A 17,820-nucleotide genomic window follows, 5' to 3' on the forward strand; every position below is an offset into this window, starting at 1 on the left:
AGACAGACATACACAAACATTTTAAAGTTGTCCTTGTTTTCAACCTCTAAGATTATATCCCCCTTGTCTTTCTTCAAAAAACTTTTGTATGCATTTTGCAAGTAATTTATTCTTTGCATACTTTATTTATTGCATACTTTTCTAATATCGAGCAGTTCTAGTAGATGCATTTCGATAGAAATGTTAAATGACTAACCTCATTTCGATTCTTCTGTCAGCTGCAGAAACCAGAGAAAATGGGCGACAGATTTATCCAACTGCATTCCAACAGTCACCACAAAAACCTGCTCGGCGCCATGTGGAAGCTTAGGACCAGGGGAAACCTGTGCGACATCACCATCCAGGTGGACTTTCAGGGAGAGCTGGAGGAGTTCGAAGCCCATCAGGTGGTCCTGGCCGCGTCCAGCGCTTACTTCAAAACCCACCTCTTAACAGAAGACCCAGTGAACAAGATGTTCCTCTGTGACTTTTCACCGCACTCCTTCTCCAAATTCCTAGAGTACGCGTATTCAGGGAAAATGGAGGTGGAGAAAAGTGGGATCGCTAACATATTACAAATGGCCAAACTCCTGAAATGCCAAGACCTGGTGGATGTCTGTGAGGTGGAAATTCCTAATGTTGCATCAGAGGAATGTGTAGAGAAAGATGCCGAAATCAAAACCAAGCATGTCAAAAAAGCAATTAAAAGAAAAAAGAGAGTAAAATCAGCCAAATACGTGAGTGAATCAGATGTGCTCGGCAGGAGAAGTGGAAGGTTAGCAGGTCGTAGAGTTAATGTAGAGTTTCCTCAGAAAAAATTAAAGAGGCAAACGGAAATCCTTGATGAACCTGACAATGCAGAAGGAGAAGAAGAGCAACGAATAGCAGAACATCCGGAAGCAGAATCATCAAAGAATGCATTGGATGACACTAGTAAAGACACTATTGATGACTCTGGGTCTGAATCTCCTGCCTATGTGCCTCAGGACGACCCTGACGAATCAGACTTTCTACCTGATGAGGAAATGGAGGCAGATGAAGCTGAGAAGAAAGTCAAGAAAGAAATCGCCAAATACACATGCGAGGTCTGCAGCCGCTATTTCTACTACGAGAAGAGCTATCTGAAACACTTAAAGGTGGGATTACGATGGTCTCAAACTTTTGCTTGTGTTTAATTGCTAAAGCTTTTATCAAGGGGCATAACGGTGGCTGAGTGGTTAGCACTGTTGCCTCAAAGCAAGAAGGTTGCGGAATTGAGTCCTGGCTGGGTCGGTTGGCATTTTTGTGTGGAGTTTGCATGTTCTCCCAGCGTTGGCATGGGTTTCCTCTGAGTGCTTCCCACAGTCCAAAGACGCGTGCTATTGGTGCTTTCTTTTGCACATCATTCCCTCATAGCCAACTTAAGCAAAGTCTCTTTAAGGCAAGTCATTTTACTCTGCGGCCATCTTTGAAACACGTCTCAGGCAGTATGCTTGGGAACTCTGTCTCAATGGGGAAACATCAAATTCTCCAAAACTGTTTGGCAAACTTTTGATAACATTGCAAATGTGGAACTACCAATAAAATTAAAAAACAACTCGTTTCTAAAGGTCAGAATCAGACAAAATCAGCATTTTCAGGTTGCCCAAGCTAATGCGCATGTGCATTCAAAAGGAATGAGATCACCACGCCAGCTTCATTCGTAGCCATTCTACACATTATCATCCTCTGGATAATGCTTTGTCTGATCATGCTGCTCTTCTGAAGTACTTCACAACTCGGTTTTGATGGTGAATCTCCTCACGACACTTTGTTTACAAGTTTGTGGGCGTTTGAGTAGTTTCTGTCATGTGATGTGCGTTTGACAGGACGGACTGTACCTTGCGTTCGTTTCATACAGATTACAAATCCAAGAAACTATTGTTTTTAAGTGCACTTGGTTCATTTAAAAGTTCAAATTTCAAGCTTTATTTGTATATCTTTCTTATGTCTGTGAGGCAAGTTTTCGCTGAGATTCCAATGCGTTTGTTGACCACCAAACTTCTGTAAAAGCACACGTCTGATCCGAGCTTTTCCCCAGAGAATTGTCAGTCTATAGCGATCGTTGATTGGCTACTGTACAAAAAGGCGGGGCTTCATTCACCATGAGTGACATGTCTTTTGTATTCTATAGTCTTTGAGTTAACGTTAAGGGAGGGTATTAATATGCAGCAGTTGTTATGAAAACCCTTGACATGACGTCAACAGAAGGATCGCAACTCCAAACACGAAATCAAATAATCAGACTTTCATTGACAAAATGAGACACAAACCATGAGGAAACACATGATTTTATAGTTTACCGAATTAAAATGCAAAGAAATTAACAGTAATTTAATGCCCTGATACATTTGTTATTCGTAATTTCATGAACACATAACCTCAATTTGTTATATTATTATAGAGATAATCATGTATATATAAACACTATAAATGAAAAGGACTTCCGAATCCCAGGGTCTGAATGCAGACACAGTGGACAGCAGTGCAGCAGGTCTCCTGCCATGTCTATTTCATCCATTAGCCCTGCCCGTAATCCGTGTAAAACACAGCAGCACGGATATAGGCGATGTGTCTGAATAGTAACGAACTCAACTGATAAAAGACAAAGTCCACCATTCTCCTATTCTCGTACTACTCTCCTGACAGAAGTGCTTGATGGAAACTAACAGCTTTGCTGTATCAGCCCTGACAGAATCACGGGGAAAAACATGCAACAAACTTCATGGATCATAAAAACAAACACACACTGTACGACCCGAGCCGTGAGAAGATATGGTCTCACCAGTTAGGGTCTCACCCAGTGATTGGGTCTCACAGCTTGGCAAGTCTGCCTTGCCTTTGGAAAGCATGAGCTCTTATGAATAATTAAGAAGCAGGCTCTTCTCATAGGATATAAAACTACGCTATGAATAATAATGAGAAACTGATGCGTCATCACTCCACTAGCAGATTTGCGCTACGCCGCCGATTCTGATCCCGCCCCAAAAATTATTTTAAAACCAGAAGATGAAATTAGCGGACAAAAGCTCAAAATTATCCAGTTTTCCCCACAATTAAAGCTGACAGGTATTAACATTGCCTTAACTGATGCTCAACACACACAAACCTGTAAAATCTCAAAAAAAAGTATGAGGGTGTCTTTAAACCTTTAAAGAATAACAATGTAAGCTAGCAAAATAAACATTGTACATTTTGATTTCACACACACTTTAAAAAGGGCACTCATTCATTCATTTTCCTTTGGCTTAGTCTCTTATTTATGAGTGGTTGCCACAGCGGAACGAACCACCAACTATTCAGGGATATGTTTTATGCAGCGGATGCCCTTCCAAGCCGCAACCTAGTACTGGGTAACACCCATACACTCTCGCGATTACACACACTCATACACTACGGCCAATTTCACCAATTTGACCTATAGCGCGTGTCATTGGACTGTGGGGTAAACCAGAACACACGGAGGGAAACTCAAACCAACACGGGGATAACATGCAAACTCCACACAGAAATGCCAACTGGTCCTCCCTTCTTGCTGTGAGGCGACAGTGCTAACCACTGAGTCACTCTTAAAATTAAAATAATAAATGTTTATTCCTGCCACTTTAAAGTGCCCATGATATCAATATTGTACATATTCATTATCACTATGAAATATCGGATTATGTTTACTTGAAGGTCAGTCACGGGGTGCAGACGGACACTACGCTTCGCTGTGATATCTGCCAGCAGACGTTTGCCAACCGCTGCAACCTGAAGATCCACCAGCGGCACGTGCACAGCGACGAGCGCCTTTTCCCCTGCGACGTCTGCAACAAAACCTTCAAACGCAAGAAGGACGTGACGCGCCACCGGCGCCACGTCCACGAGGGCGGCACGGACAGACACTACTGCCAGGAATGTGGCAAATCTCTGAGCTCCAAAACTGCCCTGACTCTGCATGAGAGGACACACACGGGACTCAAGCCCTTCAAATGTGACGAGTGCGACTCCAGATTCTCCCAGAGTTCAGCGCTCAAGACGCATAAGAGGTACATGGCAGGGATTATTTACAGATGTCAGAATTATTAACCCCCTGTGTATTTTCTTTCCTCAATTTCTGTATAACAGAGATTTTTTTTCAATACATTTCCAAACATAAGTTTTAATAACTCATTTCTAATAACTGATTTATTTTATCTTTGCCATGATCACAGTACAGAATATTTTACTAGGTACTTTTAAAAATACTAGTATTCAGCTGAAAGTGACATTTACAGGCATAATTAGGTTAATTAGGCAAGTCATTGTATAACGATAGTTTGTTCCGTTGACAATCAAAAAAATTACGCCTAAGGGGGCTAATAATATTAATATGATCAAATCAAATCACGTTTATTGTTACCTCATCAGCAGCATGTGTGCTATGATGAGTGAAAAGCTTAGGATTGCTGGTAGCTCGCAACACGGCGGCCATGCTCGGCACCATCTTGATGACGGTACTGACAAAGGTCCAGAATTTGTCCTATACTTAAGCTATTTAGTCCTATTTTAACTGCTATTCCATCACGAATTGTGAAAATAACTTTTTGAAGAAGGCTTTAAGACCAAATGGAGTCCTATTCCAGGCCCGATCTCATCAGCATACAAGTACCCATTCACGATACATTTTAGCATTAAAACAGCGTGCAGATGATGTTCTGGAGACAGAGAAGACAATAGATACAGCCGTGCTGTGAAGCTGATCATTTGCATTACTTTGGAGACTGTCAGGGCTCAGGAAACCAAGACATTTTAAAGTCTGAAAACAACTTTTCAGTTATATGTAGTTAATATAAATTTATATTCCGACACTGACCTTCTGTATTGTTGTTAAATAGAGAAAACATTTTACAGGTTACTTTTATTCTAAATCTTGGACCATGAAACAAAATATGATCAATTAAATTGAGGCCCTTATTAAAGTTATTTTAACATTAATCAGGCTATTGTTATTCATGAATTTTCAATGTAATTTTTTTACAAGAGAAAAATCTAGCAACAGTGTAAAGCTTTACATTACTAGTGTTTATTTATTTGTTTATTATTCAAATGGCCAAATTCTAACTGAGGAAAGTTGAATGTGCTGGCCCTTGGCTAAATAAATAAACATAAGCTACAGTTTATGATTAAAAAAATTAACAAATCTTTTTTTTATGAATAATCATATAATAAATTAGTATTTTAAATTAGTTTTTTTTCAACATTTATAAGAAAATATTTTGGTACATCAAACAAGACAAGCTATTTAAGCAAAAAAAAGTGCCTAAAATGTCATTAAAATGCAGTGTTTAAACCTTATAATTAAATAGAAAGTGAGGCGAATAACTGCAAATAGGTCCACTTTTTGAGAAAAAAGAATTACCCCTTTTACCAGACTGGCTTCCTTAGCTCCTGATTGACCTTAAAATTGTTTAAAAAAAACTAAAAAGTGCATTTATTTTAGCCGAAATAAAACAAATCAGACTTTCTACAAAATAAAAATATAGGAATTACTGTGAAAAATTCCTTGCTCTGTATAACATGATTTGGGAAATATTTGAAAGGAAAGAAAATTCATAGGGCGGCCTATAATTTTGACTTCAACAGTATGTGTTTAGACAATGGAGGAGATTTGAAGCTTAATTAAATTTTGTGGTGCTGAAATAAATTGATGCATAATAGGAGCAATACTAAATTTCATTTAAAGGGATAGTTCACCCAAAACATGAAAATGTACTCACTATTTACTCATTCTCAAGTGGTTACAAAGCTTTATGAGTTTTATTTTTCTTTTGATCAGAAAAGAAGATATTTTGAAACCTGTAACCACCCAAATGACATGGAAGTCAGTGGTTACAGGTTTTCAGCATTTTTCTAAATACCTTCTTTTAAGTTCAACAGAAAAAATAAGCTCAAATTGGTTTAGTAATGGTGCATAAATGATGATGGGATTTTCAGTTTTGGGTGAACTGTACCTTTAATGCTATATACTGTAGAACAATTTTGGTGGCAGGGGTGAAACAGTGGCTCAATGTTTAGCACTTTTGCCTCCGAAAGAGGGTCGCTGCTTTGAGTCCCGACTGGGTTAGTTGGCATTTCTATGTAGAGTTCGAATGGGTAAAATTTCATAAATTGGGTTGTGTCCCGGTGTTGGGTTGTCACTGGAAGGGTATCCGCTGTGTAAAGCATATGCTGGATAAGTTGGCGGATCATCCCACCGTGGCGACCCCTGATTAATAAAGGGACTAAGCCAAAAAGAAAATGAATGAATGAATAAAAAAATTGTTAAATCTTAATTATTTTATTATTATATGAATGTTTAAAAACTAAATATTACACACTGAAATAGTGACACCACTTATATTTTAATAATATAATAATAATACCTTTTATTATAATTAAGGATCCACACTGGAGAGAAACCTTTCGCCTGTGACCTCTGTGATGCCAGATTTACCCAGAATCACATGCTGGCGTACCACAGAAGATGCCACACAGGTGAGGGAAACCCATTCCTGTGACTTTAAAAGAAATAATGATGAGGAAAGGTAACGACTTCCTGTTCTCTTTCTCTAGGAGAAAAGCCATTCATGTGTGAGAACTGTGGGAAGAGCTTCGCATCTAAAGAATATCTGAAGCATCACAACAGAATCCATTCGGGCTCCAGACCCTACAAATGTGAGACCTGCGGAAGAGCGTTTGCACAGAGGAACTCGCTCCACCAGCATGTCAAAATACACACAGGTATACTCTTCTTCGAAATCAACACTAATATAAATTCCTCTCAGTAAGTGCAAACATGGTATTTTACATCACATTCACTAAAGCATATGATAACATAAAGCAGTTTAAAAATCAGACATCAGTCGCTTCTTATGTAACTCTTACTGAGTGTTCATCTCAACACTAGATTTTGCTGTATTTGGCTCAACCATTCTTGGGTGGCTCACCAGTGTATTAGATGACAAAAGTTCTTACAGGGAGAAGACTTTAGTGAAGACAATGAATAGTGCAGTTTCTCAGCATCTTCAAGTAACCTAACCCAAAGTACTGTCTGTTAGAGACTACTTTATAACAAAAGAATATGATTCCCCCAGAGATTACCCAAATGGTTTAGCTGGTTCACAACTCTTGAGTTCCTGTAGGCCAGGGGCAGTGGCGCAAAAAGGGGGTATGCAGTATATGCGGCGCATAGGGGCGCCACACATGGGGGGGCGCCATTGTGCCAAAACTATTTTTAAAATTACCCTTATTAAAAAATTTAAATAATAAAAATAAATAAATATGTTTTGTTAAAAAAAAATTATTTTGCATTTTATAAAAATATAACATTGTTTTTGTTTAATTCAAAATCATTTAACACAATAACATGCAGTCACACAGCCGAAAGTGTTCATGTAGATGTAACTGTTTAGATTTGTTTTTATTTTTATTAAAATAAACTGTCAAATAATACATAATGTCAAAAGTTATAAGGTTAATCTAAAAAATTTGTCTCCATTTATTGTTAATTAATTAATTAAATTATTAGTTTGCCAAAATAAGAGGGATCACACAAAATTTGAACCCGCATACCCCTCAGTAAATGTGTAGTTGCGCCCCTGGCCAGGGGTCACCAACCCTGTTCCTGAAGAGCTACCTTCCAGCAGAATTCAGTCCCAACCCTGATCAAACACACCTGAACCAATTAATGGTATCTAAAGCAGCACTTGATAATTACAAACAGGTGTGTTTGGTCAGGGTTGAAATTGAAATGTGCAGGAAGGTAGCTCTCCAGGAAAAGGGTTGTGACCCCTGCTGTTGGCCATTTGGTTCACACTTTTTCAGATGCAGATACTTGCATATGAAATAAGTCATACACTGCCAACAAGAAAATATTAACCAATAGTTACAGCATTGATCTGATTAGTCATAACACTGGAGTATATTTACATGGACACCAATACTCTGTAGACTCTTAATCAGAGTATTGTCTCAATCGTTTTAAATCAGTGTAAACTGATTTTTAATGGCCTTAATAAGACTAAAATCATAATTGAACTAAACAGAAATGGAATTAAGAAAAGTGGAGTATTCCTATTTTAGTGGCATTAATGAAATGCAGTACAGACATGTAAACACCACAATTAAATTATTACCATTTTGTAGTCATTTTTGCATGAAAATGATGCATGAAAGAGCACATTTTGGTGTGAGCGAGAAATGATTATGCTGAGAATTCTTGAAGAAATGGACATTATGAAGTGCCTTGAATTTGAAGTGACTTTGGGGGGCATGAATGAAAAGTTAATGAATGAAATGGCAGAGGTGGCTGTTGCTTGAGAATTTATATTCATCGTCATCTGTTTACACTAATAAGGCTCTATTTTAATGATCAAGGCGCAAAGTCTAAAGCGCATGGAGCAAAAGCATTAAGGGCGTGTCCACATCCACTTTTGCTATTTTAAGGACAGAAAAATACGTTTTGCGCCCTGCCGCATGGTCTAACAGGGTTGTGCTTATTCTCTTACGCCCCATTCACACAGAGCGTCAGCTTCAACGCTTCCCATTCACTTTGAATGAGTGACGTCAAGCATTGGCGAACTGCATTGTGGATCCATCAGCGCTGCTTCAGAGGCGTTGCTCCCTGCAGAAGTTGGGACTTTCTCAACTTTTCAAGCACCAACAGAAGCGTCAGCCAATCAGATCGCTGTATGCAAATACACCAGCTCAGACAGTAGCCAATTGCTGACTAATTTTATTGGCTGACGCTGCTATGACGATCGCCTCAGCCCCAACCTCAGACACGCCCTCTGTCAAGTTTTGACGCTGAAGCCCCGTGTGATTGGGGCGTTAATGAGTTATGGGTGTGTTTTAAACATAACGTGCATTAAACCAATCAGACTCTCATCTCCCAATCCCTTTAAGAGTTAGTTGTGTTGCGCCATGGTGCGTTTGCTATTTACATGGAGGACTTTAAGTGGGAAAAACTGAACGCTTCACTAGCGAGAAAACAGTTAAACAGAGCACCTGCAGCACGAGGATAAAGAATGAGCCTCCTCCATTTGGCCTCTTCACTTTTCTTTACTACTTTACTTTCTTAAATGTAGGAAATGGTGTTGTTCGCACTCCACTGAAGACATTTATTAGCCTACATATTTAGTTTCATAAGGGCAAAGATTTAAAAAAATATATATATATTCAGTTCTAATTTCCAACAAATAAATAAATGAACAATAACAAAGTGTGGTCAAAAAACTGAGTTATCCAAATACACGTCCGATTCTTTCGCCTGATTCACACAGGGCTTCTACATCAACGCTTGACAGAGGGCATGTCTGAAGTTGGGGCTGACGCGATCGTCATAGCAGCATTAGCCAATTAAATTAGTCAGCAATTGGCTACTGTCTGAGCTGGTGTATTTGCATACAGCGATCTGATTGGTTGACACTTCCATTGGCGCTTGAAAAGTTGAGAAAGTCGAGTAACACCCCTGAAGCAGTGCTGACGGATCCACAATGCAGTTCGGCAATGTCTGACGTCACCATGTTAACGCTGATGCCCCATGTGAATGAGCCGTAATGCCCGTATGGTGATGCAAACGTCTCCAAAACCCGACAGATGGGCAAATCTACACTTGTTTTTATTAAAACAAGTATAAATATGGACATAATAAATAATACTAAAACTAATATAGTAAATAGTAATAAAAATAATATGATACTAATAAAAAATGTGAAAACTAGGGTTGCGCCGGTCTGAAAATAGCAACAAATTGCACCAAACACACTTGTCGCAAAATGAAAAATGAAATGGCCAAAATCACATATGTTGCCATGATGAACACAAACGTGAAATTACGTGAAATGCTGGAAGAAACTAGTGTTTGAATGGTGACGTAAATGACCTGAATCAAACTATGTGCTATGAAAACGAGATTGTGAAAGTTACATTTTAAAAAGCAGAGCCACTGACGCGGTTTTCTGCACAGGTGAAAGACCATATCATTGTAAGGACTGTGATAAGCAGTTCACTCAACTCAACGCCCTCCAGAGACACCAGAGAATCCACACGGGAGAGAAACCGTACATGTGCAGCATGTGTGGAAGAACATTCACAGACAAGTCCACCGTACGCCGACACACTCTGGTGAATATCTGTGACTTTCCACTGCATGCTTTTATGATTGAGTTTATAGAGTCTATAAAAGTATATTCACACCCATGGGCTTTCAGTGCACGGCATTACAACTTTAAATCAGGATGTATTTCACTATAAATACAGTAAAAAGTCCAGAAATAGCTGTAAATATTTTTATAGGGAGCAGAAGGCATATAAAAAATCCCAACTAGACTAGTCCCTGAAGTATTGTGACATTTGAAAGAAGCTACATTTTTATTCAGTACATTTAAATCAGGGTTTCTGCAGGGTCTTAAAAAGTTTCAAATCTCAAAATCTAAATTTTAGGCTTTAAAAAAATTCTTATATTTACTGCAATATTGTGTTGTAGGTCTTAAATCTTTTTTAAACAGGTAATAATTTTCCTTTGTTTATGTATTGCTACCCAATCTGGTCAAAACCCATACAATTACACACAATCAATCTCAATAAAACTTTTAACTTTTTATTTAAAAAGGTGATGAACAATTTATCATAATAGTTTTATTATTTTCCTTACAATAAAATTTGTTTAAAAGTGCATTTACTGAGAACACTGACCTGGACAGACTGTTGCGCATAGATTTCGTTTATTATAGTTTTTAAAACTAAAAACATTTGTTCATTTGTTTTATTTTAAAGAAAGTTTATCTTAGGAAAAACGTGTATGGATAGAAGTAGAGCTTGCTCATTTTTTACACAATATTTAATATTTAAAATACTTTGCTAAGAAATAAAATCTAAAATATTTTCTTTTTTTATTATTAATGTATTAGTGTATTATAAAATGTATATATAATGTTTATGCAAATAAAAATCTTTTCTATCTGGGCCATTTAAAAAATTCCTTAGCCTTTAGCCCTTTATGAGTTTAAAATTAAATTTATAATGGTCTTAAAATGTCTTAAATTTAACTCGGGGAAACCTGCAGAAACCCTGTTAAATATTATAAAAGATTCAAACGTCAAACAAACGTTCTTTAGTTGAAAAAGAAAGCACAAAAAAAGCACATTTTAAATCATAATATTATTTCATATAATAATAATTAAAAAATTACTGTATATTTGGTCTAATAAATACCAAAAAACTATGCACCCCTTCTAGACTTTACCCGAACAATAAGCATTTTTTAATTTGATGCATTTAAAAAATATATTTTTTCCTAATATTCAATGCATTTCAAAAGCTTTTACAGACAACAAACATTACCACATCAACAGTACCATAATCCATGCTGAAACCGGTTCATGTACATATTCAATATACATATTAAATGCCAGCTGTACCTATTTATAGCACTCAAACGCACGTTAATATTAATTAGATATTATCAATAATGCATATTATTTTTCATTGCTTACAAGCCTCCACATTGGCATCTTGTGCAGAGAACCAGCTTCTTATAGCTTAATCAATAAGTTAAGATAGTTTAGTGGCGTAATTAATTGAGATTTAAGACAAGAGGAATAATGTTTAATTAATAGATATCACCACACTTGCACAAAACACATCTTTATGTATTTACAGTTGAAGTCGGAATTATTAGCCCCCCTTTGAATTGTTTTTCTTATTTAAATATTTCTCAAATGATGTTTAACAGAGCAAGGAAATTCACAGTATATCTGATAATATTTTTTCTTCTGGAGAAAGTCGTATTCGTTTTATTTCGGCTAGAATAAAAGCAGTTTTGAATTTTTTCAAGACCATTTTAAGGTAAAAAATATTAGCCCCTTGAAGCTATATTTATTCCCGACTGTCTATGGAGCAAACCATCATCATTATACAATAACTTGCCTAATTACCCTAACCTGTCTAGTTAACCTAATTAAGCCTTTAAATGTGAGTTATTAAAACGGTTATGTTTAGAAATGTTGAAAAAATATTCAAGGGGGGTTATTAATTCTGACATCAACTGTAAATAGCCCCCAAAAAATCTTAAAACAGACCAGTGCTTGCTTTTCCCTGTAGTGTCTTCTTTTAATATAACAAAAACGGTTCATATGCAGACCCATGACAAACAAACCCCCTGGAAGAACTACCTGGTGGTCCTGGAGGGAAATGTTGAAGACCGAGCCAAGAAGCCCAAAGGCTCTTCCCAGAAGAAGGAGAAGGCAGCGGCTGCGGTTTCTAAAGCCCAGGCTCTTCAGAGCGACGTGGGGAAGACTCAAGAAGTCATGGCCACAATCGGAGAGCCCGTAACCATTTCCGGAGACTGGACTGGATCTGGAACTATCGCTCTGGTCTCCGGCCTCACGGTCATTCAAACAGAAGTGCCTTCTGGGACGCTGCAGCCACTAGTCACCAGCGACGGCACCAGTGTTATCTCTCTGGATGCTTCAGCCATCGGGATGCCAGTCCCATTTTCCATCCCGATTTCAGTCGCTCATTCCTTAGCGTCCGGTTCTGTGCCCATCAGCGTCGCCGGACACGTTTCTGAAGCCATATTGGAGTCATCGACGAATGCAGAAACATCCGAAGCAGAGAATGTCCTGGCATCGACAGCAATTGAAGAGTGTGTCACGGTTCAGGCTGTTACAGTGGAGGAAACGGACTGTGCGGAAACACAACAGGAGAATGACCAAAACACACACACTGCAGATGATTCAAACAACATGGAGATCTCTGTCGGAGACACCGCGGAATAACTTTACTTTGGTTGATCAAGTACTGCATCGATGGATCGGCTGTAAAAAAACATCTTTGCTTTACGAAGAATGTCTGAAATGTCATTTCCTGTGCAGAATGTCTATAATGAGTGTAATTTAAGAGATCACAGTGTTTAATTGTTTGTTTATGATTTCCTCTCTGATTTCTATAGAGCGTTTGTTTTCCACAGAATTGTTTTCTGTTGTCAGTATTGCTTTTGGCTGATATTTATTATGTGCAGCACTACAACCAACTAAATGCATCCTTTTTTAATCCCATTATGTGTATTATGATTTGCAAACCATGAGAGCGTTACTAAAATCATTTAATAAAGTGTCTGTTGAATTTAGTAGTTGTTTTCCTTATATATATATATATATGAGCAATATCACACGAGCAGCAGTGCGATATGGCTGTATATATCAGCACTGGTGATTTCACAATAATTAACCCTGAAAATAACAACAAATCCACTAACATTACCAGACTTTGCCTATTTCAATCTGCCAACACAACACACATTCCTGATATGCTAGCAAATCGGTATAAATACAGCACTACAACATATAAAAGAGAAAGATCATCTAACCTGCCAACATGTCTCTGAAAACATGGCAGACTAGGGGGGAGGTGGTGTGTGGGGGTGAGGTTGTGAACACAATGCAGCGGGTTTTGGGGGGCCGCTTCGATCGGGTATTGTACCAAAGTTGGCAACCCGGGGGTGTTTAGTTTACAGACTGTACCAAAGAGGGGGGTTGGTGAAATTATGGGAGTTATGGATACTTCCATAAAAAAACGCAAGTGTTTGCAGGTGTGCTTACTAGTTTAATATTGATTTGATCTGCTGTAGTTAGAAATCAGACTGTTATATCTTCTAAGCGTAAGGGCTTATTATGCAGTTCTGTCGCCATCTTGTGGATAGAAAATGTCAACTGCCGCCGACAAGCTATCTCTCAGAAATTGTAAATATTTTAAAATAGGCTCTATTCCTGCAATTAAACAGCATAGTTGCAATCTAGACAACTACATTCTCGACTAAAAAAGCCTCAAAAGTATATTTTGTTGTCTAACAGCAGTAATATTTGTCAAACTGTAGTCTCTACTTTAATATATATTAATCCTTAAAATTCTGCATAATTAAGGGGTGTGGCCTCTTGAGTGACGGGTCTCTGCTGCTTACAGTACTGCATTGTGTTTTTATTTTATGTGGCTTTACACAGTCCATTGCTTTTTTTGATTATTCGTTACAATAGCCAAATAATATTTCATGTTGTACAGGTAAATGTGCTCGCAGACCATTCATGTCTATTCTTATAATATTTTATTTATAAAAAGTTTTTGATTTGCTGATATAAATACATTTATAACTTTATTTAGAAATTTAATTCACTCCAGAGTTTGACAGATTGGTTAGCTTTAGGCTATAAAAACAGAATCTGAAACATCATACAATGCTATGCATGCATTTCATAAAACGATAATTCTCTTTAATAATTTAATAATTTATATAGACACTCAAAGTGCTTTACACATTGGAGGGAATCTCATCCACCACCAGTGTGCAGTATCCGATGATGATGACGCAACGGCAGCCATATTGCGCCAGATGGCACATCACACCACGCTCTGATTGGTGGAGAGGAGACAGAGTGATAAAGCCAATTTTGATATGGGGATGGTTAGGGGGCCATGATGGACAGAGGCCAGTGGGCAAATTTGGCCAGGGGTTAACCCCCTTCTTTTTTTTCGAAGGACATCCTGGGATTTTTAATGACCACATCTAGTCTTGATTTAACGTCTCATCTGAAAGACGGTGCTCACTAAGCGCCCCTTCACTATACTGGGGCGATAGGACCCACCACAGACCACAGGTTGAGCGCCCCCTGCTGGTCTCACTAACACCACTTCAGGCAGCAACCTAGCTTTCCCATATACTGGTACTGACCGGGCACAGCCCTGCTTAGGTTTAGTGGGTGACCATGTGAAAGTTGCAGAGAGCTAGTGTAGCATTTACAAACACTACATTTTAAATATTTAGACATAATAAGTGTTTTTTTTTCTCTGGTAAAAAAAAGTCACCTTAATAATAAAGGTTTAAAACTGGTCTTTCCAGTAATCCTGAAAACTTTCTATTCAGGGACCATAGAAAGTGTATTGACTCAAGGTATCTCAGTGTGGTATGGAAACAGCTCAAACCAGGACCGCAAAGCACTTCAAAGAGTTGTGCATTTAGCTGAGCGCATCTCAGGGTCTGCTTTCCCCTCCTTGCAGGACATCTATCTTAAACGATGTAAAAATAGAGCTGTTAAAATCTGTAAGGACTTAAACCATCCTGACAATTATCTATTCACTTTGCTTCCATCTAGAAAACGTTTCCGTAGCTTGATGGCAAAAACAGAGAGACTTAGGAGGAGCATCTTTCCCCAGGCCATCAGGCTGCTAAATTTTAACCCGGTGTTACACATCACTTGATTTTTTGTATTTATCACTGTAGTAGTCATATCTATAAGTTACCTTATATTGCTGCTATTCTTATTACCTTTTATAATTTTTTTGCACATTATTTTTTGCACACTTTTTTTTCTCCTTATTATTTAATTTTTGTTTATCTATACTTGCACTGTCTCTGGAGCGGACCTGACCTACATTCACTGCTGGTCCCACTTTGTATAACTATGTATGTGACAAATAAAACTTAACTTGACTTGATAGTTCGAGGCATTATAAAAGTGCTTTTCAAAAGACCAAACTCAGTAAACATGCTAATAGCTATAGTCTACAACCAATCGCATGTGGCTGGAACAAAAACAAGTCACATTTAATGAAGAGTCAATCATTTTAACCAAAGAAAAACCAATCTAAGGTAAATGCAAATGGACGCTCCTCTTTGCCCATGTTCAACTATTCAGAAGTGATGCATGGTCGGTGATGCGCTAACAAGATGGCGATAGCTGGCTCCGCCTACTTGTAGCTTCATTTGACCTCTTCTGAAAACTATAGGTCAGTGTTTCCCAACCCTGTTCCTGAAGGCACACCGACAGTACACATTTCAAACACACCTGAATCAACTCCACAGAACACTAGAAGAGACTCCAAAACATGAAATGAATGGATCAGATAAGGGAGACATCAAAAACATGTACTGTTGGTGTGTCTATAGGAACGGGGTTGGGAAACACCGCTATAGGTAACATCACAGACACTACATACATATTTATATACAGTCTATATGGGTTTAATAAAGGCTACCATATGTTCTTCAATTACAGTTACATATTAGATCCATTATAAGTGCATATATTGGTTCAACAAACAATATTTAATTTACCTCAACACTTGCATGATTGCAAACATGAATTGGAAATCAATCTGAGAGACTTTGAAGAGGCAGAATGGTGTAGCCATTTCAATATTGGGTTTTTATTTCTGTACATTCTCACAGACATTCAGCAAAGACATCAGTTGCTCTGTGGGAAAGTACATCGTTTGGTACATTTCATGGCTTCTTAAAAACTCTAGAATATGGTAAAATAGAGACGTCACGACACGTAAACCGGAATGACATGCGCTTTTAAAGACCACGGAAGGTGGAGAGTGTACATGAGCTATGCTTTCACAACACGACACACACAGAGAGCATGTTAATAAAGGTTATACGGGGACGGGGGCTTACAAACGCATCCATTTCAGTGCTGATGGAGGTGGTGGTTCAATTTAAAGGGACAGTTCAATCAAAAATAAAATGAGAGGCCGTTCACATATCATTTTCAGCAATTATCAACGTGCTTTTGTGCTCACGCTCCCTTGGCGTCTGTCATTGCTAGGCAATCATCAACCGTTGTCTCAGAGGATGACAAACTGACAATCCCATGCTTTTATTTATTAAAGAGCAATGCAGTTTTTTGGGATTTGTCTGATATTGTCTAATGTTATTACTGAAATGTGTATAAAGCAGCAGTCACATAGATATATACACTAGATATCGCATAGGGAACCTGAGCATGCGTCAATAGCGCCGCCACATTGGTACAGTGCTCCCAGGACAAGTGTCATTCAACCACAATGGTCAAGACAGTGTTATTACATGAAGATGAGGGACTTAAGCGCTGTCTACGGGTGCAGTAACGAGCAAACAAAGAAAACAAAACACAAAGGCAGAACATTTCATAGGTAATATTATGTTTTTTTCTGTTTTTGTATGTTCTGAATTTTTGTGCTAATCAGGCAACGTTATTGAGGATAACAGTCACTTACTGCATTCACCATACGGCAAAGCAGCTCCAACTCGCACTAAACACTCGGCTTATGCTAGTTTTGTTGAATAAAATTAGCAAACAATGCAAAAGAAATATGACAACGAGATGCTGCGCTGCCAGAAACTTGTATTATTGTCGCCTAACGTTAGTGAAAGAGTCGTTCGGGGGATTCATTCACAAACGAATCACTCCCTCCGTCAGTATGAGAAGTGAAAGCAGGAGAGGAGCTGTGTTTCAGGACACGGATTAAATTAAATTTAACAGGGAGGGTGGATAGTACATTTCTGTACACACAAACACAAGCTTTTTGTCAGGAATGCCCGTGCGGTCACTGATCCATCAATTTAGAAAAGTTGTGTAAAATTATAATTTTCGTAATTAAAAAAAAAAAAATTACATGCTTACATCCAGGAAAACTCCCGATCACAGATATATGTGTATATGTGTATATCTCTGGCTTTGCATGGCCACAGTCCTCCACTGTACCTTGGTCCCGCATTCATTTCAAAGGAGCGCTACCCTGTAGCAAGATGGCGGTGCTATTGACTCATTCCGTCCAATAGACAACAATAGGCCAGGCGACATCTAGTGTATATATCTATGCAGCAGTCACACTGGACTTATCTCTCCATAGACTTTCATTCATACGCACGCAGATGCGTCAGGCTGGAAACGCAAGCCTGTGCATCAAGTTTGACAGTTCACTGCGTTGCAAAGTTCAAGCTTGGTGAACTCTGACCTGCAAAATCGCATCACTTGACTGCGTGAGACCAATCGAGGATCA

General features: G+C 38.3%; 1 protein-coding gene across 4 annotated transcripts in view; it reads left to right on the plus strand.

Annotated features, from left to right (window-relative positions):
* The window catches only part of gzf1 (GDNF-inducible zinc finger protein 1), a 14,424-nt gene extending 1,295 nt beyond the window's left edge, over positions 1–13,129 (plus strand). For 2 of the 4 annotated variants that reach the window (XM_073933677.1, XM_073933678.1), the window contains exons 2-7: positions 225–1,115; positions 3,676–4,028; positions 6,401–6,495; positions 6,574–6,741; positions 9,968–10,125; positions 12,141–13,129. In XM_073933677.1, the coding sequence (XP_073789778.1) occupies positions 225–1,115; positions 3,676–4,028; positions 6,401–6,495; positions 6,574–6,741; positions 9,968–10,125; positions 12,141–12,779 (2,304 nt within the window). In that variant the 3' untranslated portion in view covers positions 12,780–13,129. Of the gene's footprint in view, positions 1–218; positions 1,116–3,675; positions 4,029–6,400; positions 6,496–6,573; positions 6,844–9,941; positions 10,126–12,140 lie in introns of all 4 variants that reach the window. The other 2 variants (XR_012396073.1, XM_009301441.4) reach the window with 2 other exon arrangements.
* The last annotated feature ends 4,691 nt before the right edge of the window (positions 13,130–17,820 follow it).

Source organism: Danio rerio, chromosome 20 (genome assembly GCF_049306965.1).
Source record: "Danio rerio strain Tuebingen ecotype United States chromosome 20, GRCz12tu, whole genome shotgun sequence".
In the NCBI taxonomy this organism is placed as follows: domain Eukaryota; kingdom Metazoa; phylum Chordata; class Actinopteri; order Cypriniformes; family Danionidae; genus Danio; species Danio rerio.